Below are 27,843 nucleotides of genomic sequence, written 5' to 3' on the forward strand. Positions count from 1 at the left end.
TTAATTCTTCACCTTTATAAATAATTAAATAGAACATTTACATTCAAAGGAAGCGACATTACATTTCATTGTGCAGTTTGTCATGTATTCAGTATTTTTGGAATCTTTTTTTTTTAAATATAAACATATTTTTGCACAGATAATAATTACACAATTTGCATTTGGTTTTCCCTTTCCTCTAAACCTAAATGTCTTCCAGTCAGCATGTGTAGCGTGAAGGATTTATATTGTGAGACAATTATATGAGTGGGAGGACTCTGACACGATGTACGAGCTGCTGCTTCTTTGCAGTGTGATCTGTCACTGCTGAAGTGTCCTTGTGGGCCTTGTAGTTGTGTTATGTGTGTGTGCGCGTATAATTGTAGCCTCTCCACATAATCTGTCCTCGCCGTGCTGTTTTGACACACTCCTGTCATTGTAACAGCAGCATATCTACACAAGAGCGTAGCCATTTGTCATTCTGAAAACGTGCCCTGGAAAAAAGAAAAAAAAAAAAAAAAGCAAAGCCCCTGAGCTGAGGATGAACTGACTGCTGTGAGGTTATGTGCATGTGTGCGTGGGTATGCGGTCTCACCGGTTTTAGAGTGGGTGAGTGTGTGCTTGGTTCTCAGCAGAGCTCTGTGCTGCATGCATATGTGCTAGTGTGTTTTGAAGCGCCTTGATCCTGAGATGAACTCTGTTAGCGTCACTTGATAAGCAGCTTCCTCCGTTCAGTCTGAGCTCCAGTGAGCCGAGAACACGTGCTGCTTCACCGACCAGACCAGACCGATCCGCCACCTGGACTGACACACAACGACAAAAAAGAATGCATCTACTTCAGAAAATGGAAAACTGCCATATAAAAAGAGATCATAAAATATGGCATAAACTCAACAGCCCACGAGCTATTTCCAGCAAGTACAGTTAGACACATACTTGACATTAAACTTTCAGAAACTGACTCTGATGTCATACTTGAGTATTTCATAATGTATCCACATCAAACTAATTAGAGCCCACTTGACATCCAAAAATCAAACTGTGGTGTACAAGGAATGAGAAATCTTGGAGAAAGATACTGTTAAAAACCCATGACTGCTTCTAAGAAACCAAGTCTGGGTTGACATATAATGCAGATTTAGCCTACAATAAAACAAAACTGATAATACTGTTGTGCATTACTTGTTACAATTATTTGAATTTAGCATTTTAAACCATTACATAAACATCTTTGCTTTTCTTTTCAGTTTAAAAGATCCTTTCATGTACATCTCAGACATCTTGTGTTGAGATTGTTGCATCGACTGCTGTTTCCAAGGTCAAGAATTGGCTTTAAATCTCAAATATTCACCATTCATTCATTGAATTCTTTCTCATTCTTTTGTAGTAAAACAAAATGTCCAGTGAGTTAATGTGCAAGACCATCTTACTGTGGGGGGGGGGGGGGATTAGATTATTTCCTCACCGTCTGTAAAATCTCTGTTGATCCACTCTGCGATTTTTGGGAGAAAACAGCAAAGTTGACCAAGAGGTCGAGGATCAATAATGGTGCCAGTGATGGCTGCTGAGGGTGTGGTGACAGCAGGGCGACCAACGACTGTAGGTGGTCAATGGGAGGAGGATGAGCTAATACTGAGAAAAGGGGGTGGAGGTGGTCCCATGCTTCCTTGGCACGTACCTGGAGACAAAAGTGACAATAAGTGTAAATTTATGGTCAGGGGATATTTTCTTTGTGAACCACATTGGAATGAAGAAACATCGTTTATAGTATAGTGTCTTTCCAGCAATTACAAATCAATAGACTAGTCATTCACAAATGATGGAGAAACACAACCTCACGTGAAGAGAACAAGATCGTAATGGGAGTTATGGCAGCGACGACAGCCAGTCTCCCGGGGTTATGAGAGGAGGCGGACAAACAGGAGACAGAGAGATGAAACTCAGGCCAGCTGGCCAGACACTCACTGAGAAATCAATACTACATCACCCTTTTCACCCTGCTCCCCTCCCTCATCTGGTTTTCTCTCTCTCTTCACCACTGTCTCACTCTCTCTCTCTCTCTCTGTCTCTCAGATAGAGATCATCCATAATTTATCTTTTAATGTGTTTTTCTTCTTTCTCTGTTTTTGTTGTGTAGCTTTCAGCGACGACTCACCAGCCAAGAGCAAATAATACTCCATCTGCATTATGTTGTTGAGTTATGATATTGCACATGCTATAAACAGACTATCTGGGATTATAGCCTCACTCCTTCCTTCTCCAATCATAATGACAAACCTCAGAACCTCAATAATGCTGTTCTTTACTGTTCAGCTACAGCAGTGTTGCTAATGCAACAGTGGCAACAAAACTTAGTATCAATTTCTAAGTTTCAAATTAGTTTTCCAAGTGAAATAACAAATTAACACGAATAAGAATCTACATTCACACTAGCAGCTCTGTGAGGCTGAGCTAAATGCTAACTAAAGCATGATATGTTGGTCACAATTATGTGCTAGGCTAACTATTTATGAGTTGGCTAATTTTGGCGCTTAAAAAAAAAAAAAAGACATCATGATGGTGTTGCATGAAGTTCAGATGAAACAGCATTTCGAGAGTATCTCACTCCCGTATTGTAACATATTTCCCAGTGAAACAGGACAGACAGGTGGGATATAACGTTGGGAGGAATTTGATTTGAACGTTGAGAAGTGGGCGTGTCATAATGAATCTTAGCTCTGCTGCTAAAAGTCGAAACTTGATTGATGGGTGGATGTCATGATATTATTGGTTGAAATGAGTTGGTTCTAGCCTATGTAAGCACATGTCATATTTTGTTTTACAGGAAGAAAACATGATTGGATTTTTGATATAAGAATACAAAGAAATTTACTTTTTGAGGGGGCGGTTTGGCATATATTATTAGATAGGTGCACAATATGACTGGGGATGTGATATTAAAGGGTTAAAAAGGCATTTTTCATTTCATGTCGACTTTAAGGGATCATCAAAGACATGAAGATACATCATCTGGACATCTTTACCAAATGTCATTGCAAACCATCCAATAGTTATTGACATATGTCAACGTGGGACCAACATGGTGGACCTACCGACCACCACACTAGCTGCATGGCAAAAAACAAACAAAAAAAAAATACATAAATGAAATGTTCTTTTTTTGAGACGAGTCTTACCAGCTGTAGAGCCCTGTGGTGCCCCCTGTTAGTGGGGTGGTGGTAGAAAGTCAGCAGCCTCAGCAGGGGGCCACAGTCTTCTGGCCCTGCAGTCACCAGCAGCTGGACTGCCGCCTGCACCCAGTGGCCACACTGAACTAGTAGGAACCAGGCTTCAAACACTTTGTGGTGCCCCCTGCAGGACAGGAAGAGAAGCAGTACTCAACACTACTGGCTGGGCTGCCTGAACACTGAGCTCCAGTGGGCACCATGTGAAATGAAAGGTTTTTCTGTGGTGCAGCAGCAGAAGTGAGCCAGAGAACATTATTATATAAGCACTTGATGCCTGAGCTCTAAGATAAACTCTTAAATTCTAAACTGGCATAAATTATTGTTTTAATTCATTCTTTTTTTCTATTTCAATTTCTATATATCGGTGGATTATTAACAAAGCAGTACACTAGACCTTCCTGAGTTTATAGGGTTAACAGTGTAATGAGCAGGTTTATCTATAATCTACGATGATTCGGGTGGTTTAACTTAGTTACAAAATAGCACTTAACCCATACCAGCTTCAGTTTTTCCAAGGTATGTGTGTGAATTTGTACAACATGCTCCTTCTCCAGTTCCCACCCCATACTGTCATACAGTAGAACTGATAATTGTCAGCCCAATAATTTACAGCTAAGTTGCTGTCCAACCAGTTGAAAAAACTCGGCCATTAAGGAGAGACGGGGGAAGAATTTTAATACATTTTGACAAATTGACATAACTACTGTTCTCAGAAAATGATTTGGTTTAGAGTGCACCACATAGACCCTCTAATAACAGGCTGTTTACATCATAAGAACTTTATTAATGAGCTGCTACTCGGAGTGGCAGCCAGTGATATTTGTCCCTCCTCCACTGATGGGCTGATCAAACAGAGACAAAGCATGTAAACAAATCTGATTCACAATTTGATGTTGAATATCATTACTTGTTTCCAGTTGTGACATCATACTGAGGGGCACATGTGAATAATTCCTGCAAACTGACAGTCATGAGCATCAGTTTTTTGCTTTCATAGCACTTCTAAAGCAACAAAATCACCATGAGACTTTAAAAATCTTATCCTTAATGCACCCTCTTTAAAATTCCCATTTACATTTAGATTTATAATACATCACACTCTGTGAATACTGCAATATGTGGCCATATTTGAGTGGAACGCCATCCTGCCAGAATCGAGCGAGAGATGGCAGGGGCACTGAAAATGGGACACGGCAAAATGATCATGTAGTGCTGTAAAGTGTAAACAAGCAGGCAAGTTTGCAGACATTTAGACAGAGAGCTGCAACAGAGTGAAACAGAACCACACAGCTGCAACAGCGAGACTATAAATTGAAGTTAGAAGAGGGATAAGGATCTCTCTCAGATTTCCCTAATACCATCATTAGAGCTCCCTTCCTCATCTCCCCTCTTTCCCCTTGGCTCCTAAATACGAACAGCAGCACCCCTCTGCAGGGCCCTGGCAGCTGCATCTTTGCTCGGAGCAACACAACACACTACTTTCCCACCGCTGGCTCGGAACGATGTTTTGGGAATTTTGCACGGAGATTCAAAATGGAGTGGTGGTGGGGATAATGGGGTCTGTTAAAAACCGCAGCTGGGGGGTATCAACTCAGCCATCTCCATCTCTAGGACATCAACTGTTTTATGCTTTTTTATCCGCATCCCCTATCCTCTTTCTCTCTTAATCTGTCCAACCAAGGCAACTCTCTTTTTAGCTTTCCTCTATTTCAATCTAATATGATCTCCTTTATTCTCCCTTGTTCACTGGTTCTTCTTCTGCATTCCTTTTCTCGCTCATATTGGGCTCTCCTAACACTTGTTTTCTCTACAGCTCTCTCTTTCCCAAGCTAATTGCCTCTAATGAGCGCTTGGAGGAGCACACGCAGTGCACCAGGACCTCTCTGCTGTGATGCAAGGGGAAAATATCTGCCTAACCACCCCCTCAACGGCAGCTAATGGAAATAAGAACACCACACAGGCATTCGGTAGGGTGGTAGAAGCAGACACACATTTACACATTCTCTATGCGAGCCTTTCTCACTAACCTGGTGCTGCCGCTGTCTTCGTCTCCCTCCTCTTCCTCCTCTGTCAGTCTCTGTAATGAGCCACTGAGCCAGTTCAGGTGATGTGCCCAAGACTCCTGAGGCATCTCTGCAAGAACAGATTCAGATTTACAGATATGATGATTACTTGAAGCACAAATTTGCAGTTTTCAATCACTTACTATCCACATAATTCAAAGGCAACTATCTATTCAGTGTTTCTCAAGTTGCTAAATTTCCTCAGAGTAAATTTTTCATGTGGAATGACTTTAATACACAACTTTCCAAATATCTGAACAATTTCTCAGAGGAGAACTGGATAAAATACTGCTAGTACTTGCAATTACTTTTTCCTGTTTTCCAGCTATTATATTTTAATGCAAGATTGTTATGTCAAAAATAACTTCCCTACCACAAACCAAACTTTGTACTAAAACCTTGCCTAGCTGACTAACAAACTTTGACAAGTATTTCAAGTAATTGATATCTTGATCCAAGTCCCCCCCTCACCCCCCACATGCGATGTATAAACAATGCAGTGCTAAGTCTTAATTTACAACTTTTCAGCGGGGAACACAAATCATGATAAAACCTCAAATCTTCAACTTTTCACAATATCATTTCCATTCAGTCTCCAGTGAAAAATGGCCCTTCACCACACACACATACACAGTAATAATTAACTCAGAGTTCTGGCTGGGCTCCAGTGTGTCCTTAAATGGCTCCATTCATGTAAATCATTTCTGCCTACAGGCCAGTCTGGGCTCTCACTGATAAGCACAGCTCCACTGTGCCCCTGCACTCACCTACTGTGCATCCCTCCAATAATAAAAGATTCCCATACATAAACACTGGAAATACTTATTCAATATGGATAATATGGATTTTTCTTAATGAGTTAAAAGGGTGTGTTTGTGTAAGATGATGAAAGGTTTCAGTCGTCCACAATAAAGACATCTTGTACATAAACAGGTACTCATTAAACTTCTGTATGGATTTCATATGAGTAATGACACTTTGAGATATAAACTTCACTTCCGTTCTACATCATGTCAAAACAATTATTACAGTTGCTAACTAACTGTTATTGATTAGCGACAGGAAGAAACACAAGAGCCCATTCACTCTGCAGCAGGAAGACTCTGTTTACACACAGTTAAAGAATACCTGGATAGCCCCTTTCTCACAATACAGCGTTTTGTGCATTGTGTCCAATTGAAATATCCAGACACACATGTTTGTACATACTGACCTGAAGGCTGGGTCAAGAGAGGAACCAGCAAATTCTGGGGTGACTGTGGGAAGAAGGCCTTCAAAGAAACACTCATCTGAAACAACACAAAGCACAATTTTTCCTGAGCTTCATAAATGTAAATCATACATACCTAAAACTCATATATCACTATGCTCTCAAAGCCTGAAAAATGACATTTTGAATGGGAGGCTGTGTAACCGTGATACAGTAGGTGCTAATGTGTAATGTAGCGTGTAATAGGTATAGCGTTTAGAGCGGTGTGACTGCAGCCATTAAAACTAAGTCTACTGTAAATACACTGTAGCACTGCCATCTACTGGTTAAATGAGGTAAAAAGGACTTCAACTATATTCACAAAACTGTGTAGCAGAAAATACATCACTCCTACATAGTGACACATCTGTTCTCTGACCTTTTCACAATACAGTAATGGCATGCAAGTGCCAGCAGCCCTAGAGTCACACAGGAGATGTGGATGTATGATGGAGGTCTCCTATACAACAAAAAGCTTATGTACAGAAGACAGCTGAGAGCCTGAGCAGAAGTTGAGATTATTGAAAAGTGCATAGTGACACATCTGTGTAACAGCTTATAGTGGTTTCCACACAGTGCAGGTGATAAAGTTATTACCTGCGAAATGAGGACTTAAGAAATTTGCATTTATTGTTTACAAGACAAAGCTGTGAACTGCTGTGTGTGAGCAGTGAGCCCCCTGCAGGAGACCAAGTGATAATTATGTGGAAGATTTATCAAATTTTAAGTGATTTTGCCTGCAGTGGGGAGAAAACTGTTCATTTCCCTGCTTGAGCATCAAAGCCTGCGGCATAAAAGTAACCATCCTTTCTTTTCCAGGAAAGATGTTGGATGAGAATCATCGGTCAAATCTAAAGTTGTACACTTAAAAAATAAAATATATGACAAGGCTGAAATCACTTTCTATTGTAACACTGCGTACTAAACAGCAATATGTAGCATCAGAACTGCAGCATCCAGATAATAACAGTACAACAAAAATATTGACCAGTTTTTGTGTTTGGTGACAAATTAAGGACCAAGAAGGAGAGTTAGAGTTCTGCTGTTTGTAGTCATATCAGACTTAAATATTTTAGCTTCGCCTAAAACAAGGCTGCCACTTGACAGCACATAATGCAGGCAAAAACAGAGTTTTGGAAAATGGTGACAAGAAAACAATTCATTTTGCCTCTCCACATATTAATCAACTGAGGAGACTCCTTACAATCTAACATTTTTCAAGCTGAAAAGATTTGTCAGTTAATTGATGAATCAACATAAAAATTTACCTGCAAAAAGATAAAACTTCAACACTTGTTCAAGCTTTTCAAAAGAGTCAAAACAATAAATCAGCCTGACTGATATATTGGCCGATATTAGCTCATTGCCAATATTTCAGTATCACAGCCGAGGGAATTGTATCAAAAATGTTTTATTAAGTGTATTGGGCTGTGTAAAAAAAAAAAAACGACTGACATACAATTATCAGATTTTTTAAACTCAAATATCAATATCAGTATCGGCCTGAAAAATCCTGTATCGGTCAGGCTATACTTCAAATGTGAAGATTTGCTGCTCTTTGTTTTACATGGTAGTAAACTGTATATCTTTGGGTTTTGGACTGTTGGTGAGACCAAAACAAGGAATCTGAATATCTCAACTTGGGCTTTGGAAAATTATAATGAGCATTATAATAAGCATTACTCACTATTTTCAGATATGAAGCTAATGGACCAAACCATTAATTGATTATTAAAAAGAATAATAATTAATTGATCATGAAAACCACTGTTAGTTGCAGCCCAACAAGAGACAAATATTCATGTCAGACTTTCATATGAGGTGTACCTGAGGCTGCAACAGTGTCAGTTCCCTGAGGAAATGGCTGGTAAAGGTTTGGATGAGAGACCGAACACACTCATTTCCTTCTAGTTGCTTAAGGATGGACCTGTCAAACACACACACACACACACACAAAGCCAATATTATGGTGTACCCTATAGCAACACATAATACATTAATACACACAGAAACACAAAATTCATCAGGCAAATACATTTTACCATTGACGATAACAACAAAACATACACGAGCATCATATCATCCTGAACCTGACTCTTCATAACTCACCTGAAGATGTCGTTTACAACCAAGAATATCGAGCAGTGCTGAGCACAGGCTTTAGGCTGAAACACACAAAAACAAATCTTATACTAGTTTAGTATGATTATAGATAAAAATTCTGCACAGATACTAAAATCTAACAGTAACAATCCACTCACACACACACACAAACAGAAAACACTGTTTGATGGTAGCAATGTGATTTGCAAAAGCTGACCACCGGGTGTCACTGTTGCATCATCTACAAACATCCCTTCTATCGCACCTCAGTTTGTCCCTGTTCTCACTCTCTCCCCATTAACCACTCAGTTAACCACTTTGTCAGTGCTTCCTTCACACACCCACACATACTCTCTCATCTCCGCCTAATGTACGCTCATCATGTGTTTTAGATTTAACACGTTCTAAAACGCCCCAGCGCAAACACTTAACAGCTGTACTGTTCATGTCTGTCTCCCCCTTCCCTTCGTGTTTATACATCTTCTAAGTCCCTAATTATTTGCCCTCTCACCCCCCACTCTTATATAGGGACAATACGCTTCACTATAGGAGGAGCACATGTAGAATAGATTACAGGCTTCAATCATGCAGTATAACACAGTAGTAGGAAGAATAAAAGAATCAAACATGGGCCAGCTTTTCTATATATTTGATTTACTCACAGCATTAAAAAGCAGCTATTTGTGTCAGTAGTTAAAGATAAAGTTAACTGTATCTTACAATATCAATTTGCTCCACCTCTGACTGTAATGCTTTGTTGTACAAAGGGACACTAAAGGCCATTTTCCCTCCAAATCAGGGGTATCAGTCAGTAAGAACAAACAGCCCCACCCAGTGTTTATATGGTGTCATTACAATGTTCCAACATTCCTCAAATAAACACTTTCATCCTCAGTTTTGACATATTTGTTTCTTTTCTTGTTCTCTCAGACAAAAAAAAAGGCAATCAAACAAAACAGGCTTTATATGTCTGCGTGTGACAGTTTGTGTGGGCATCAATGATATGTTGGCATATGTTTGTATCTGTCAGTGTGCATCTGCGTATGTGGGTTGCATGCCAGCGTGTATGCATGTGTGCGAATTGTCATGGTTCCCCCTAGTGAAAACAGATGGGCTTTTTTAGCGTCCTCCTCCATACCTTACCACTAACACTTCAAGGAGGGTCAATTACAGCACGCAACAAACATCCTGTTTTTGGCAGTCAGGCCTAGGAAGTGAGTGTTTACTGTTATTGGGCCTACGTCTCCCTGGATCACACGGGGGTGAGACAAGCCAAAACGAGGAATGCAAGCCTAATTTCATGTTTCCCATTTTGATTGCAATTTAAACAAGTGATTGAAAGGAAGGCAAAGAGAGAGACAAGCCAGTCGGCTTAGACGCCACTTGCACGCGTGTATGACTTGCATTCACAGACACGCGCATGAAACGCACATCAGACATCCAAACAACCTGAAGGCTGAAGTGAAACCTAAACGTTTGCCTCCCACCCTCTTAACGACAGACACACTACACCAGATGTAATATCATAAACAAAGCACGGCGACTAAAGGCATGTGTGTGAGAGGGTTTGCATGCGCACGTGTGCATGTGAACCACCAAGGTGATAAAAACAGAGGTCAATCAGAGATGGATGAGAGCATAAACAAATAGATACATGACAAGACAAAGACATAAACAGTCGAGGATTGACTCTCTGTCTCTCTTGCGCAGACACACTCACGCACTCACAAACACAAATTTTACTCAGCTGTTTACACAACTCCTCTTTCCAACACACATACCTGATTAGTATCTCCTGCAAGATGAAATCAAGTGCAATCAACAGGCAGGTTAGTCATTCATGTGCATGTACATCAGTGTGTTCCAATCTATCTTAATTGTTACACACAGTCCCTGAACTCAAAAAGTGTGCATTGCTAGTCTGTTATGTACACAGCTCAAGTGGACCATCACTCTGGGAAAACAGGGCTGACACAACTGACAAACTTTACCTAATTTAACGTGAGGCAAGATGACAGGTAAATTCTGGTTTCCCACTCGAGTTTCTCTAAAATCTATAGCTACCAAAGGCAAAGCAATCAGTAACATGGGCGAATAGGATGCCATTTATAATTACAGCTGGCCACAGACGTTTGGTACAAATAATTTTAAAAAAAAAACATGTCTAGGTAGATTACTCACAGTTCCCCTCCACTTACACAATGCCCTTCGTAGAAATAGGTCTAGATTGTGGTACATAGTTGCATCTAATTTCATTGTTCAGGAGTTGTCTTAAACTGTCTGGTTTCATTGACACGTTTTGTTATTTTATTGTTATCCTTTCTTCTCATAGCGGCTGCAGTAATTTGTCAAACATGTTCCAAGTCATTATGGAATAAAAAGCAGCCCCTGGTAGCCAAGACAAAAACACTGAGAAGTGCTGGTATTTTTCTGATTGCAATATAGTAACGAGGAAATTGTCTTCATTAAATAACCACAACAACTGATAAATCAAAAATCATTTCTAACTTTTTGAATTGGGCATGATCTTAAGTTAAATGAAGTGCGGAGTGGCCAAGGACGCAAGTGACAGAGAGTTCAGTACTTACCCAGCACAATAAAGGCTGTGTAGCACGAGCCAAATAACGTGAGATGCCGTTTCGAGCTAGCCAAATGATGTGAGATGCATGCAGAGCAAAGCCAAATGTGTGAGTTAGCCAGGCAAAAACAGTCAATAAAGATCCATCAAAAAAAGCGATGGAAAGTTTCCAAGAACTATGCATATGAAAACAGTACAACTCCATACCTCATAATAAAATGAGAGCATATAATATTCAAACTGTTCGGTTTCACAGTTTACAAACAGTTCAAAGTGGGAAACACATACGGGGTGTGCAGTGATTTCTGATGTGAAACGCTATAATTCAGGGCAGATGAGTCAAACTATGTACATAACAAACCCATTTAACAGCAGCAATATGTCACCAATTTATCAACAGACTTTAATGCTGCCAATTCACATAGCAGTTAAAATTGCAAAAAATGCCACAGTTCAGTGGCACAACATTGTACACATTCTTTTAAACTTTTCACTGGAAAGCATTTTGTGCTTCTTTCTTGAAAAGTGCTTCAAAACAGAATTTTATTACTTAAACTAATTTTATACAGCTTAGATGCACACACACACACACACACACACACACACACACACACACAAAGTAAGCTCTCCACAAACAGTTTACTTTGGCCTTTTGACTTTGCTTCCATAAACTATTCGCTTCCCATAATACTTCTTCACGGAGGCCAATGAGGTAAAATACTGTACATGAGATTTAAACCATTGGTTCCACTATATTCCTTCCTCAACATCACTTCTTAAAAGCTGGTTTGAAATAAAATCAGACAATTTATCTAAAAATTACACTCTAAAATAGTTATATACTAAGGGGAAGGCCGCTTCAAAGTTCAGCTGTTGGACAAAGCGCTGTCCAACTGATTTTTGGTGCATCTGATGGTGTCTATTCCAGAAATGCATTAGCGTGTCTTTTTCAAGTTTTCTTGTCCTGATACAAACATTACCCACCAGCAGTGACTGTGCCAGCTGTTGCTCCAACCTCTGCAGTGTTGACCCTGTGTTGGCAAGACAAGACTCCAGCAGACTGAGCACTGATTCTTCCAGGCTGGACAGGCTGTGATACCACAGAGAAACTACAGCCTGCTCCTCCAATGACAAGCCATGGCTGAAAAATTACAGCACTAATTATCATACATCACTATACATCATACTGTATATCACTGGAAATACTCCATTCACAAGCTAGATTATATGTTTGGACACAGCTTTGTAGAAAATGAAAACATCCTGTATGTTACAGACTAACAGGAACTCAGCTCCTGAGTCCCTCTGTGTTCCTTTGTTTTACCTGGAATAGGTGGAGCTCAGAGCATCCAGGAAGTCTTCGCTAAGAGCTGCCCTTGCACAAGTCAATGGCCGCCGCAGCAATGCACCAATGAGAGGAGCAGCCTCAGCACACGTAACCAGGGGGACACAAGCCTCAGATGTAGCCAGAATACTGTCACATGAACACCTGCACAAAGTCATTCATTTACTGTTGAACATAGACAAAATCTTTATTGTCAAGAGCTTCTTATCAACTGTCTGCAAAGATAGGAATCTGTACTTAAATGCATGCTAAATATAATATTCCTTGGGAATACTTTTTTTTATTCTGAAGCTAGTTTCTACTTTGCTTTACCTCTGATTTAAATCACCCAGCGAACTGCAGCTCTTTCCAATGTTGTCTTGCACCAGTGCCACCGTCTGCAATGCAAAGTAGAACAAAATTAGCATATACAGTATGTCTACATAAGCAGGTAAAAATTTTGCAAAAAAAACGATGAAGACCAAATACCTTTCTGAGGACGTTGAGATGGTACTGTGTTGGTGGTACACCCATATGCTTCACTAATGTCTGCGCTGCAGTATCATCTTCTTCTGTTGCAAGCTGACACAACACTTTCTGTGGGAGGGCAGCAACACAATGTGCAGCAGATTATTGGCCCTTAACATGTATAACAGTGGACAAGACTTTAGTGCAATATGCTCAAACCCTGAGATCCATAACATCAAAGCTAATTAGTTACTGGAATATAGGATGACTCTGTTGGCGTCACATCATTTGAAACACATGAGTGGAGAAAAGGCATTCCAGTAAGTGAGAATGTATGGACAGCATATGAGCAACTTCAGAAATGAACATTCTTTGTTGCAGAGGGCCTTGGTGTTTTACGAGCATTTTTCAGAAGGGGCCTCATCATACACTGATAAAACTAGACTAATAAACTCAGCTGATTCTCCTCTGAGAAAAAAGCTGGTGCATAATGAAGGAACAAAGAAAGAGAACACTAGATTTATAAGTCACAACATTACAAAAGTGGTTCTTAGATGTCAACGATTTCTTGGCAGTTTCGACGAAAAGAGTTATTAAGGGAGGGTTTTTCTTTACAAATATAATAGATTACATTCAATGTCAACATTCTTAAACATAAAAAGATACCACACAGCATTCAGTGGTCTAATGATTAATAAACTCAATGTTTGGCAAGAATTTTCCTCACTGGTATTCACTCAGACGTGTGATGAAAACCCAAAGCCCTATAACTTTAAATTAGGGATTGATTTAAACCTTAGAAACAGTCCTCTCTGTTCAACCACAATAAGTTCATACACTAGTACAAGTTGGAAAGTGTGATCCAACAGAAACAGCCAAGGCCTCACATCTTCAGCACACATCTGTTTTTACAACTTCAATGAACCAAAAACACAGTAACATCAACACTAAGTCTTCTCTTAGTGGTGTGGATGTTTCTGAAGATAAAAGCGGATGAACAAGAAATGAGGGGAGAAAGAGATTGAGAGAGTCACAGAATATATAGAGGAAAAAAACAAAACAAAAAGTGAAGGAGAAAAACCAAAATCCCAGGCAGAGGAGCAATGCAGTGCTGTTGGTGGAGCTGTGTGGTTTCTCTGGCCAGGCCCTACAGCACGCTAAGATGCTTACCCTCCACATAGTCTCACAAAACAACCCCAATCACTACCATCTGAGCGCCCTCAAACCCTGCACATTGGGTACATACAAAACCAATCACACTTATCCTACCCTTGGTAAGGAGGCACATTGGGGATGGGGGAGAAGAGAAGGAAGGAAGCCTGGTTAGAAGGAATGGCAGAAAGAGACTGGAACGCTCAGCAATGGCTACGTTTTGGAATGGGGGAAAAAGGGTGTGGTCACCAGAGGAACAGGATGAAGGGCAAATGGATAGATGGATGGCAAATACTTTGGGTCAAAAGTCATATTTCTCTCGCAGAAAACAGCAACCGAGCTGGCTTTGGGGGCTTGGACAAGCTGCTGCCATAGAAATTATCCCTCCATAAATCTAAAATTAAAACGGAGGATGTAGAAAAATCCACAAGGCAAAGAGTTGGGTTGGTTTTGATGGGTGCCTGTTAACAATTACTAAGCCATGATTGAATTCTCCCAAACCAATGAAAGACTCAAGTATAGCCTCAGATGGTCAAAACAGCAGAGACAAAAAGATGGAAGATGAAATGAGGGAAAAGTTGTGCAGCAAAGTCAGGATGATAATGCTAAATAAATCATAAAGTCATAAGCATTCGTGCTTGAACCTGTTGCACTGAAATAAAGATATTAAATTCATATAAAGTTCTTCTCCTAAATGAAAAGCCCAATGTGTAACTTTTTGACCACATGAATTTGAGGTAGTTTGACATACATAATTAAAAAAGTTGAGAGCAGTTTGTTTCTCAAATTATCAAGATTGAAAATATAGCTGTTACTACAAATTTCATAAATAACATTGGTGTAAACAACCCTTTAATAGAATCAGAAAACACCCATACTTTTGATTCAGTTTTTGCATAGTGTTGTTGTGCATATTAAAATATCTTTGAATCAATTTAAATGTAGCAGCAGTTGCCAACCCTGTGTTTGTTTACACTGGCTCATGATTTGTTCTTTAAAATGAAAAAATGAAGCAAAAATCCTACACTTGACTGAAAAGTATGTATGTATGGTTAGTCAAAATGGCATCATGTACTATTACTTTATTCCTAAATGTACAGTAAAACTGCAATTAGTGCAATTAAATCAAAAGGAAGAAGTATAAAAGATCATTTTGCCAGTAAGATCCACTGAAAGAGGGATGACACCTGAGAGGAAACAGAAAGATAAACGTGTCTTTGACAGAAACTTTCACCTCCAAATAAAAACACAAAGTGTAGCAACCAATGTGAGCAAAGAGTCAGAAATAATGTTTTGAAACTGGAAAGCAACCACAGTGGCTCCAAGGCCTACCTGTGGTTCACCCTGTTTGAGTCACTAAAGATTCACATCAAAGATAAAGCTATCAAACCATCCATCCTCCGGCCCTCTAATATTACACTCTCGTGCTTTACTTATCTGTCATCTCCTCAAAGATCATGCTATGTTACTGCTACACTGTGTGGTCCCTCTGCTAGTACAGGATGTAGAGAAACAGACCGTTTGAGCTAATGACTATCTGACATAGCCTGCAGCTATGTGGCTGTACCCAGCATTCATCAAACCCAGTGAGAACACTCAGATGTGGAGAGGAGAAGCAGACAGGGAGGAGTAAAGCCAAGACATGAGGGAGAAAAGGCAAAACACTCTGCACACCATCATAATTTAAGGAGAAAAATACATGTGGCCACCAACAATATATACAGTAGCAAGAGAAACAAACATATGTGAGCACATACAAAAATTCACACAAACACAGTATTTAGGTGCCACTTAGCACCAGACCCTCAGTCTATTATGGAGGCAGCAAGAAAACAATGTTGGGGAGCAAAATCAGACAGGGCTAACAGAAAACAGGCTGCATTCTGCATTCCAGGACAGACAGTCCAACACAACACAGACACAAGGAGAGACACAGAGACAGACCATCTCTGGCCTAAAACCATACATCTGCCCCGCACCCCCAGACAAGCTGAGCTGTGGTAAATAGGTTTTTTTATGCTTCCCGCCATTCCCGTCATTTGTGGGAAGTGGGAGCTTCTTTGGAGGAGAAGGGAGAAGAGGAGAGGGAGAATGAGGAGGCGTTGTTGAGTTAGTTGTGAGTTTATGTACTTGTGCTCTTTGGACACTTTCATCTAGCGCCCTACAATATAAAATGCATGCATGCAATTTTAGTATGAGTGGACCCTGTGAACTCTTTAACTCTATAAAAGCAGTCAAAGCTGTATTTAAAGCACTGAGCTACAATTGAGTACTTTTATACTATGTTAAAAATACAGTTTGAACCTACACCGTTTTAAATATTAATCAATGCAATTGTTGTTTAAGTAAGAGTCATCGGAAAAGACTTTTAAGGAGTTTCATCTCAGTTATTTTACAATAAGCAGGGCTCTCTATCACCTTGATCTTAACTGTTGTGATGCCCAATTCTAACCAAACCACAGAAACTCTTCCCTCCTACCTTGATCCTCACCTTAGAAATGAGGTTAAAATGGCTTTAAATGCAGAGATAAAGCACATGATAGAAATTAAACCTTGTTCTTAATTAAAAAAAACAAAACAAATACCAATGTATATGTAATTAAAACATGTGGATACCAATGAATACTCCATCCTCTTTTCTCTACACACTTGCGTATACCCATACAAAAACACATAGACATAGACACAAACATCACCATGCACACATGCACTCCGCTTCCCCTCACGTGGGTCAAAGACCATCTGGCAAATTCAAGGTTTACTTTCAAGGCACTGTTTTAATTAGCAAGATGTTTTATTAGATGAGAAATTAATCAAAAGAATACAAACACACAGTTAATCTGGCAAAAATGTGAAGGTTCCACATTGTTTATCATAAGCCATCTGTGTGAACCCTCTCAAGTTGAAAATTGCAGAATATTTTCTTCTCTCTGTTCTCTTTCCCTCCTTTGTATGCGCGCCTTAAAAACACAGTAAAGTCACACAGTAAATAGGACCGACTAACCGTAATATAAAGGCCGATCCTTCTCTGGTGACAAGAGGCAGTGAAACAGTCAATTTTAATTTGCTTTGAAAATATGTTTTACAGTTTGGGGCACTAAAGTCTTAGGCCAACAGAGACCCGATCTTTCTCATTCATCATCTGTGTCCCACTGGAGAGGAGACACAGAGCGCTGGCGAGAGAACTCCTATAAAAAGTAAATTAGACAGAAAATCTCTTCAGCAGCCCAAAGGCAGTCAAAGAGACATTCTTTTAAGAGTATTTGTTATAGGAGTGATAGTCAATCTCCACATCAAGACTGTCTAGAACAAATTAGCACACAAACAACAAACAGATTAGGCCTAGAAATTACGAGAAAAGGCATATGTTGGACGAGTGGAAGAGAAGATAATAACCAAAGATTGCTGTGAATGGGTGGACTCACAGCTTGATTTCTCAATTAAAACTCAAAATGCATTTCTGAATTTCTCTTCACCTTTTCAAGCATCCTGTGGTTACAATTTTGTGCGTGTTTAATATCTGTGAACCCCCACTGAAGTGGGGTCTAAAATATATTATTAATAAGAAACTGCAACAAGACACATTTGTATGTGAAATCATAATTGACTGTGTTTCTATATCAGCTTAGCGAGATTTAGGGATTATTTTTGCCACCTTTAGAGATGGCTGCCTCATGTGATGAGACTGTCATAAATACTTAGTAAACACATCCCAAGATCCATGTTGTAAACAAACAAGCACATGTCTAACTTTGAACAAAATATGGTCCCTAATCTTACATTACATTAATTCTCAAAAAAACTTTGTTGCAACTGCTGCTGCCTAATTCCAACCAAACCACAGAAACTCTTTCCTCCTACCATGATGACCTTAAATTACAATTTAGGGAGAAATTATAAAACTTACTAGAAATACCGCCCTGCGGTTATATGCCTCCGCCAACCAGTCAAGTTGCAGTTTACATCCATGTCTGTCCAAATATAATATTTGACTTATTTGACATAAGACTTGGAAGGAATTTAATAAAAGGTATTAAGTCAAGACAAAGCTTCAGATATGGATGTTGCTGCAAAGAAGCTACAAATTCTATAATGTGAATGCTTCACACACATCTTCAACCTGGCAGCACAGAAGATCTAAACAATCACCACAGTTTCAAGGTGGACACCTTAGATTAGTGTCACCGATTCAGTATCCGACCAAATGTGAAATATGGTCACAATCTCCCCTTCTGTTCCTGAGTTATGGTGTTGAACAAAGGCCAGAAAAGTGTTTTTGCAGAACATTATGATGCCACAGTGAAATTGACCTTTGACCTTTTGGATATAAAAGATCACCACTTCAAAATTTTATCCTATTAGACATTTGTGTGAAACTTTGCATAATTAGCATATAAACTCTTGAGTTATGGCCAAAAACTGTGTTTTTTTGAGGTCACAGGGACCTTGACCTTTGACCTTTGACTACCAAATTTTAATCAGTTCATCCTTGGGTTCAAGTGGACATTTGTGCCTGATGTAATGAAATTCCCTCCAGGTGTTCCTGAAATATCACGTTCATGAGAATGGGACGGATGGACAGATAGACAACCCAAGAACATAATGCCTACGGCTATGGCTATCACAGGCGCAGAGGCGTAAAAATGGTTGTACATGCAGAGTTAAAGTGATTCGTAAAGGGACTGAAGGGATAAAACTGAAAAGCTGGGATCCTGCAAAAAGTTTAAAGTCCTCCTCAATTCAAAAATGTGTTTTTCTTGTTGTTCCCTCGGTTGGATGCGTTGAGCGTCACTGTGTAGAATAATGTATGTACAGAGTTTGACGCTAGAAGACTGTTTTCACATTCATCTGCTACAAGTGGAAAGTTTCTCTGTGCTCATGGATAATCTGAGTTACAGGCCTATCCTTCAAGCATGATTTGTGACATCACAACTAGCTTGGAGTCAATCGAGGATAAGAAACAACTTACAAAAGTGTGATGTGGAAACCTGAGGCCTCCAGTCTACAAAACACTGAGAATGGACATTTCAGTGAAATAGGAGGCAACATGTATCCAGCAGTTAAACCTTTAAATAAAAAATATGTTCATAAATTGTGGACTTTTCAGTGAAGGAGAAAGAGTAGATATCATTTTTAAGGATTTCTGACAAACTAACTGAACATTTTTTGTGGAAAAAACATGCCAGACACATTTATAATTCCAAGCAGAGGATTTTTATATGTCCTAAAAAAAAAATGCCTGGAGGGGATCTTTCACCAAGTCTTTGTTTGCCTATTTATCACTGTACTTTAAGTTCTGTATTAACAGAAAAAGAGGGATAGAGGCGGCCAGTCCATACCCGTATCCATTGGTTGGCCTTTCTTTCCACAGCATTTCTTGGATGCTCTGAGTACAGTCCCCACAGACACTGGAATAGCAGCCTTCTGCTCGTATCTGGAGACAAATCAACACCACACTAGTCATGATGCACCACAATCTCCATCATGAGAGTTGAAGCAGCACTGAGCTTTGACTGTGGTAGATTTCTGGTTTTATGTCACGCGCCTTCTTGAAGGATAAAACACACATTATAAGTATCATTAACTCTCGTCTGAAAACCTGACCTCAATTCAACTACTGGAATCTCGATCTAAATACTGATCCCCAACACTTGTGGGGTGAAAGGATACACTCACCATCAGCAGTGACATAAGGGTTCCAGCACAGCCGGCCTAGAAACTGTCCTAGGAAAGGCAACCGCTTCATAGTCTCTGTTGTGGAGCTCTGTTGTGGGACAGAACAGACATACAGAGTCAGGAGAAAAATCAATGTAATACATGTTTTTTCACTTTCAACACTCTTACACACCTGAGCCTGCTAACTAACTTGGAGTTTAAACTTAAGTGGGTTAGCAATATGTTTTTATCATCTGGAATATAAACACTCAAACATGACAGAAGCAGAGCCAACAGAAAAAATTAAATCTCTTTCATCATCTCACTGTATTACAGATGTTTACACCTCCTCACCTGTTTCATTTTCTTATTTATCCTTTCAACATGGCAACCACATCATGCCACAACACCAGACACTATAAGACGTAAACCATCACAAGTCTACGTAATGACTGAGGGAAGTGAGCGCATTAACAGGCACATCCACAGGTGTGCAGTACATTGTTCTTGCATCGCTTTGTTTTCCATGTTTCCGTCATGTCATAGTTCTCACCATGACGGTAATAGTGAGAGATACATAGAACAGAACAGGGCTCTGGTCAAAGGTGCTATGAGAGTTTAAGTATGTGTGCGTCTGTGCTTGTTTATCCGACTCACAACAACAGAGCATGTGATTTATTTCACCTCACAGCCAATTAAAACAGCCAGAAGGTTTGAAGCCAGAAAGACACTGCATTTAAGAATTTGAAAAAACCTTTAATCTCGACTTCCTTACATTTTAGTTTTGAAGAAATATACAATTTCCCCAAATGACCTTCACTTGTAAAGTTTTGGAATTAGGCTAAAGGTTTGGAGAGGATCCAATAATTTGTCAGGACAGCCTGAAATTAATGTGACTCCTAAAAACAGCAACAGACAAGAATCAAACAGAAGGTGAGTTTTTAAAACTGTTTTTGCAGTGCCAGAGCCATTTACTATATTATTTATAGTATAATGCAACAAAAAAAGCATGTTCGTTACAAAAGGATTATTTGTGCTAACACAAGCTGGAAATAGAGACAAACATCTTGTCTCTGAATTAAATAGCTTAACAATTAGCCTTAACCGTACTGTACATTGTTTTTGTTTCCCCCGTTATTGCTTTTATAGGTTTAATACATCAACACAGACCACGTCATGTTTTACAATATGATGAACGCAGAAAACAGATCAAAGAGGTAAACGTATTACTTAAATTTACAAGCATATGTCTGCACACATGTGAACGAATCATATTTCTGTGCTGCACATTATTACTTATTATTGATCCCATATTAAGACCATATCATATGCTTCCCTAAGCTCCAAGCTAATTAAGTTCTACAGCACAGCTTTGTTTCAGGATAAGCCCACACAGAGAAATCTGACATATGCCAGTGGTAAATTGAAGCAGTGTGCTTTTGCTTAGACTGGGGTTTTTTTGGTGTTGTTCTATAAAATGTTGCAAAATGGTGAAAAATGTCTTCCAAAGCCCAAGGTGACGTCCTTAAATGTCTTCTTTTACAACAGTCCATTACCCAAAGATATTTAGTTTGCTATCATAGAAGACTAAATAAACCTAAGACTAAATAAGACTAAATTAAATAAACCTAAAAATATTTATCTTTGAAAAGCTGGAATCAAATGTGGACATTTTTTCTTAAAAAATGATGAAAAATGATTAATCCATTAACTAAATTAATGTTGACTAGTTTTTTTGGTCGATTGACCAACTGTTGCAGCTATATTTGAGATATCGTCAACTGGTTTCCTGGTGGGCTTAGTAGAAGTAAACCGCAACAATTAATTGATTAGTTGCCAACTATTTTCATAATCATTTTGAGTAAATTTTTAAGAAGAAAATATCCAAATTCTCTGATTCCAGCTTCTTATATGTGAATATTTTCTGGTTTCTTTACTCCTCTATGACAGTAAACGGATTATCTTTGGGTTGTGGACAAAAGAAGACATCTGAGGATGTCATCTTGGGCTTTGGGGAAATCCACATTTTTCACCATTTTCTGACATTTTATGGACCGAACATCTAATTGATTAATCTATCTATTAATTTCTGTTTTATGGGCCAAAAAAAAAAAAAAGATTTTTAAGAGAAAAGTTAGCACTTTTTAAATATACCTTCATGGAGCTTTAATGGAGCCAACATCTAACAGCAGGGGTATTTATAAGGTAGGAGAGGAGGGGAAACGGGTTAGAAAAAAGAAAAGAGGGGAAGATAGGAAAGAATTTTGTTGCTATGTCAATATTATGCATCAATACTCACTTCATATTCATTTCATCAGAAAAAAAGCATAGAGTAAACATAGAGGAGCCTCAAAGTAGCATTGGATAAAAATAAGACATTGAGGTAGCTTCAGGCCTATATGTTCAAAAGGAAGCATCAGACAGACACGAGGACTAACTTGACTCTTTCAAGTGGATGAGATCACCATTAATGGGAAGCAGAATGGTAATAGGCCAAGTAGGGTTTCTCTAAAAGGCCCCACTATGCCCCCCACAACACCACAAACGCTGTCTGGAACACAGCCCTCACACTCAGCCTTCCTATCAATCGTACAACACATGGTAAATGTTGTGTGTGAGTATACATGTGCATTTGTGTGTGCCGGTGATGCAGCTAAAAAGGAATGTTCATTTACAATAAGGACTTTACAATGCTTTGTGGCTGGAGACTGTAGAAATGCCTGTAAGAATGAGCCATCACAACAGAAAGTAATTATCACTGACTACTAGGGCCAAATCACCATCAAAGCCTTGTCAACATAGTCCCTAATTACAAAATGGGCTTTGAGTCTGTGTATCTTGTCTTGATTAAGGACAGACATCTCAGACAGAAGTGAGTGATTACTATATGTACCGGCCAGGGAGGCAAATGGGACCAGTTTAAAGACATCCTTGGGCTGTCTGAAAATGAAGAGAACAGTGAGGAAACGGTTGTCCCTGACATCACTGAGACACAATCAGCCCTGATAATAAATAGCAAAAGTTACTATGGTGAAGCACATAAATATACACTACAGTGTGTTGTAGAGTTCCCCACACCCTCCATCTATCTTACATTAGTGCTGCAGGATTTTCCTATCAGTTCCTCTGAGGAGTGGTTTAATATTACTTTAGTAGTGTAGCAACTGTGTTAAAAAAAATTAGGGGGATTTCTAACAATATAACATTAGAGGTGTCAACTGTCAGCAAGTGAACACAATACCCCCGGTGAAGATCAATACTGGGATAGAAAACTTCCACACATTTCCTAGAAATCAGCATAAGCTTTGAATAGTTTTCATCTTTGGTTAAAAGCCACAAGAAAGTTGTTAAGTCATCAAAGGATGCAGAATGCTGCCAAGAAGCAGGCTATCCTCAGCTGGTCTTTTATGAGCACGCTGCCAGTAAAAAAGGATTTCAATCCAATTAAGCTATACCATTCTTTTCTCTCTCTTTGTATCCACTCCATCCTCCTACACATGCTGACACCTCTGCATGACGTACACCTGAAACCATGCTAACAGAGAGGGAGACACACAATCAGTCAATGCTGGATCTATAAAATTATATGGCAAAATACTAAAGTAGAGAAAAAACAGAAAGAAAAAAAGACAGACACTGGGACTGATTCTAACCATCACCAGTGTTATGGCAAGAGAAAAAGAGTATATAATGTGAAAAACGAGAAAAAAAGTGTTACAAAAAGTAGCGAGACAGAGTGCTAAGGAGCAAAGAGCTGGAAGGAGGAGGCATGGCCGTGGTAACACTGAAATCTCACAGTCCTGCACCCCTCCTGTCCTCTGCCCCCTTCCCAAATTTGCTGGACCTGATATGGGGATACATTAGGTTAGTGCTGGAGGTCCCAATGCGGCTATTACCTGACTAACTCAACACTGCAGCTCTGCCAGCCAGACATACACAGCCTCTGCAGAGCACAGAGCAGTCTCTGTTAGCAGGACCCTACCAGCGCTGGACTTGCTGTTCATGCTGAGGCTTGGACCGAGAGCGAGCGAGTGTGTGCTTGTTTGTGTGTGTGTGTGTGTGTGTGTATGTGTGTGTGCAAGAAGTGCTGGTGTTGGAATTAACTTAGTGCTTCATTAATCCGACGGCTGTTTGGCTGGCCGGCCTAATTGATTAATTAACTGTTCTAATTTATTTCACTGGGTGAAGTGTGTGGAGGCTGTAAAATATGCCTCTCACTAGATACGGACCGTTTTATTAGACTTAACAGGCATCTGGGAAAAACATATTGTGTAGAAGCAGGGTTATCCAAATCTGTCAGGAATATAAATGTCAGAGCTTCACATGCATCGTAATAAAGTGAACAAAAGAATAGCTGTGAAGATACGAGTTCAGCTTTTCACTCTATCTGCTCACCATGTTGTGGATGTGTGTCTGGAGTTGCTGGAGGAAATCCCCCAGTCTGCTCAAGTGCTGGCAGGTGTCTTTCCGAGTGTCTGGGCTGTCAGCCTGGCCCCAAGCCACCGCTTTCTCCAGCCAGAGCTGCATCTCCTGGACATCCAGCGAGGGCTCTGCCATTTGTTGGAGCGGGATCAGTGGCTGAGACATCGGTCTGCTTGTCCAGGGTCCAGTCCAGGTGAATTTATTTAAGGGCTAAGAAAGATCCCAGGTAAGACAGAAAACAATACCGTTGTCAGAAATATCTTACGATGACCGTCATAAATGTTATAAAGAATTAGTTCACTTTGATGAAATAAAACATTAACTTTAACGAAAAAAACAACAGATGCTATTCCACGCAGAAAATGAGATGTATTCAATGAGTGTGGCTATTTGTTAAGTCTGGCATCTACTAACTGCATTAATCACGAGTGATGTCAGGATTTGGGTGGTTTACCACCACTGCTAAATGATTTCCTGGGGAAAACCCTGAAATAAATTTATAAATAATAGGCCATTTGATAAAAAACACAAAATCTCCAACTGTTTTGAAAATGACTGGCATTTATGACAATGACCTCAACATTACATCAATTGTAAGCATACTGGTGATGTTTCAGTCAGTCAACAAATTCTTACCCACAATAAACACTACTGAATCTGCATTTTCGACAAAAAATATATCAATAAAACCAAAAAACTTTTATTACACTATTACATCCAAGTTTCATGTAAATAATAATTAAAACTCAAAATAAAAAAGAAAAGGTCAAATATACAAAAATATGCAGCTTATGAAACATTTCTGTACAGCAAATTCCTTTAACATAACTGACATAAAATACACCAACAGTAATATCCAGCTACTGCCATTAACAGTCAGGCTCTACTTTATGTGTGGCCCACACCATCCCCCAACTTCTATGAGAGCAGAAGTGAATAATATAATAAGTGGAAAATAAATTGAGGCAAGAGCGTTAATCTGGTTATGTTAAGCCCCTATTACCACAGTCTAATGATCAGACTTTCAAGCTCCAGGCGATCAACCCTTCTCACTCTCTCTCTCTCTCTCTCTCTCACACACACACACACACACACACTCATTCATGAACGCCTACTGAGAAATAAACAGTACATTCTTCACTTTTTATGATGATGGGGAGAAAAAAACGTAGGGGGTGAGGATGTGTTTTGTGTCTGTATATAGCCTGAGAATAGTGTGTGTGTGAGTGTGTGTGTGTGTTTGTTGTTTTTTTTTTTTTTTTGCCATAATAACAGGTCTGTGTGGGACACCACAGGGTTGTGTTTTATGATCACCTCGTTACACACGATTTGTTTAATGTCTTGCCATCATCTCTGCTGGAAAGCCCTATGGCTCGCTCATGTGAATATATAAATACTCATTTTCGGGGAGGAAAAAAAAAAGTCCAACCAAATTAGGAACAAACGCCTCTTGTTGACTTGTGTTGGGGGCTGAGTTTTTAGTAAAGCAGAGGTGGAAAAGAACGGATGCTGGATACCCAAGAAGCAGTTCCACTTGCAGTTTCTATCATGCACAGGCAGTTTCGTGTGCACACAAGAGTACATATACCGTACTTACGCAAAGTTGTAAAATTGCACATATGTCGGACTGGTAAAAAAAATATGTACATGCACACAAACGCACTCAGCTGTCGGTCTGGTGTTGGCTGAACAAATTCTGGAGCAGGAACAAGATGTGACTGGTCAAATATTATCTTTGAAGATTTGTTAAACTAAACTTGTGGACTTTGGGTTAGGGTGAGTTTGCTGTTCCAATTATGGGATTGTTGACATTATTTCAGTATAATCAAATCAGTTAAACATCACTTTCTACAAATTTACTTCTGTATACTGCAGTATGTTATATTTAAGAACACCTGGATTAAATTGCAAGACTAATGTAAGGGCTGTCTAAATGATTACCTTGTGTAACTTATTAAGGCTCGTAGAATGATGTATTTTTTCATCAGTCTACCCCGACGCAACATTTATCACATATCCATGTGCAAACCCTGATCAACAGAAATAGCTTGCAAATTAAATGAAAAACATGAATAAGTGAGTGGAGAAACCTAATCAATAAAGAAGCTTCCACGAAGGTTACGAGAGGTCATTACATGGTTAGAGGAGTATGAAAATGATGTGAATCATATGCTATCGCCTTCACAGTCACAAGATCTTGACGCAACTGAACACCTATGGGAGATACTGGACTGATAAATTAGACAGCAATCTCCACCATCATCAAAACATCAAATAAGGGTATGTAATTTGGAAGAATGGTGTCCATCCCTCCAGTAGATCTCCAGAGACTTGTAGATAGATAGATCCAAGGAGCATTGAAGCTGTTCTGGAGGCTTGTGGTGGCCAAACACCATAAAAATTGTTATTTTCATGGTTGATTTATCTGTTAATCAGATTTTTTAATTAAGTGGCGTATAAAATGTCAGACAATTGTTAAAAATGTTCAGCACAATGCCCAATGTGACATCTCCATATTGCGTATTTGCCCAGCCAACAGTCTAGAAGCCAAAGATACTCCAGGACAGATGCAAAACCTCATTAGAGAAGCTGGAACCAGAGAATGGTTTTTGCATTCATCCTTGAAAAATGACTTTAAAAAATGATTTTTAAAAGAGTTATGACTTAATTATCTGTCGATCAACTAGTCCCTTAATTGACTAGTCGTTTCAGCTCAACTTATCACAGCTTCCCAGAGCCCAAGGTGGCATCTCCTAATTGCTTAAAGCAGAGAAAAACAGCAAACCTTCACATCTAAAAAGCCCAAGCAAGAGAATGTTTGACATTTTGCTTGATATAGCACTCAACTGATTAGCTGATTCAGCACAAAACTTGAAGGGGGATATTATCCTCCTTTGAAAAGACTACACAGTGTAGGATATACAAACCACTATTGATGCTCTAAAGCAGGAAGAGCCTGACAGGACCTTCCTGTCTGATGACACATGAAATAAACATGCTTTGGTAAATCCTGGTCATAATCCCTCTCAAGACACAGATAGGCTGCGTATGTGAACATGTAAATACACACAAACAAACACCTTTGGAGCCAGCAAAGTAAAAAAAAAAAAAAAAAAAAAAAAAATCCTGTAAAAAACCCGTAAAAAAAGAAAAAAGGAGAATATTTTTAAGTTAACAGTTACCTGACAGTAAAACGTGCAACAGCTACTCCACACCACAGGATGCCAGTATTTCCTCTACTCTAGTGAAGTTGCACATGTTGAAAAATGATGTCGGTTCAACATAAAGATACAAAAGAACCGCTGAAATACATTTACTGTACCTTAATGACTCAATAAATACATCAAAAGTGAACTGCTTCTTTGCCAGGAGCGACTGTTATTTCAGCTAATTAGCTTGTTCGCAAGTCGATCACTTTACAGACATATAACTGTTATCTACAGCAGTTTAAAATGTGGACTTACATGTAAATAAAACGTACAGACACCAAACTGAAATCCCCACAGAGCAGGTGTCAGCTGTATTCTTTTATCATCTGTGTCTTCAGACAAAAAGACAAGAGCTTCGTCCCGCGATGATGTAAACAAACTGAACTTCCCTCTTTTCTCGGAGGTCCGTGTACG

At 39.4% G+C, this 27,843-nt stretch overlaps 1 protein-coding gene across 1 annotated transcript; it reads right to left on the reverse strand.

Annotated features, from left to right (window-relative positions):
* On the reverse strand, positions 1 to 27,843 carry fancc (FA complementation group C). The gene is made up of 16 exons (XM_044374450.1): positions 27,685 to 27,843; positions 24,194 to 24,430; positions 19,820 to 19,907; positions 19,483 to 19,577; positions 13,013 to 13,120; positions 12,857 to 12,921; positions 12,524 to 12,688; positions 12,184 to 12,340; positions 8,628 to 8,683; positions 8,346 to 8,445; positions 6,483 to 6,558; positions 5,234 to 5,339; positions 3,156 to 3,330; positions 1,445 to 1,657; positions 575 to 777; positions 1 to 473 (listed from the first exon to the last, which is right to left on the reverse strand). Exons 2-15 carry the CDS (start codon positions 24,383 to 24,385, stop codon positions 580 to 582), a joined length of 1,794 nt encoding a protein of 597 aa, XP_044230385.1. The 5' UTR covers positions 24,386 to 24,430; positions 27,685 to 27,843; the 3' UTR covers positions 1 to 473; positions 575 to 579.

Source organism: Thunnus albacares, chromosome 2 (assembly GCF_914725855.1).
Source record: "Thunnus albacares chromosome 2, fThuAlb1.1, whole genome shotgun sequence".
NCBI lineage: Eukaryota > Metazoa > Chordata > Actinopteri > Scombriformes > Scombridae > Thunnus > Thunnus albacares.

What these genes read in the sequence shown, in the direction of transcription:
- fancc (XM_044374450.1), bottom strand. Translation starts at nt 24,385, where the DNA reads ATGTCTCAGCCACTGATCCCGCTCCAACAAATGGCAGAGCCCTCGCTG. An exon ending in AGGCCAACCAATGGATACGG is followed by an intron (nt 13,121 to 19,482) that starts GTATGGACTGGC and finishes GCCCTCCCACAG; the next exon opens with AAAGTGTTGTGTCAGCTTGC. An exon ending in AGCTGGCACAGTCACTGCTG is followed by an intron (nt 8,684 to 12,183) that starts GTGGGTAATGTT and finishes TGTGTGTTTCAG; the next exon opens with CCTAAAGCCTGTGCTCAGCA.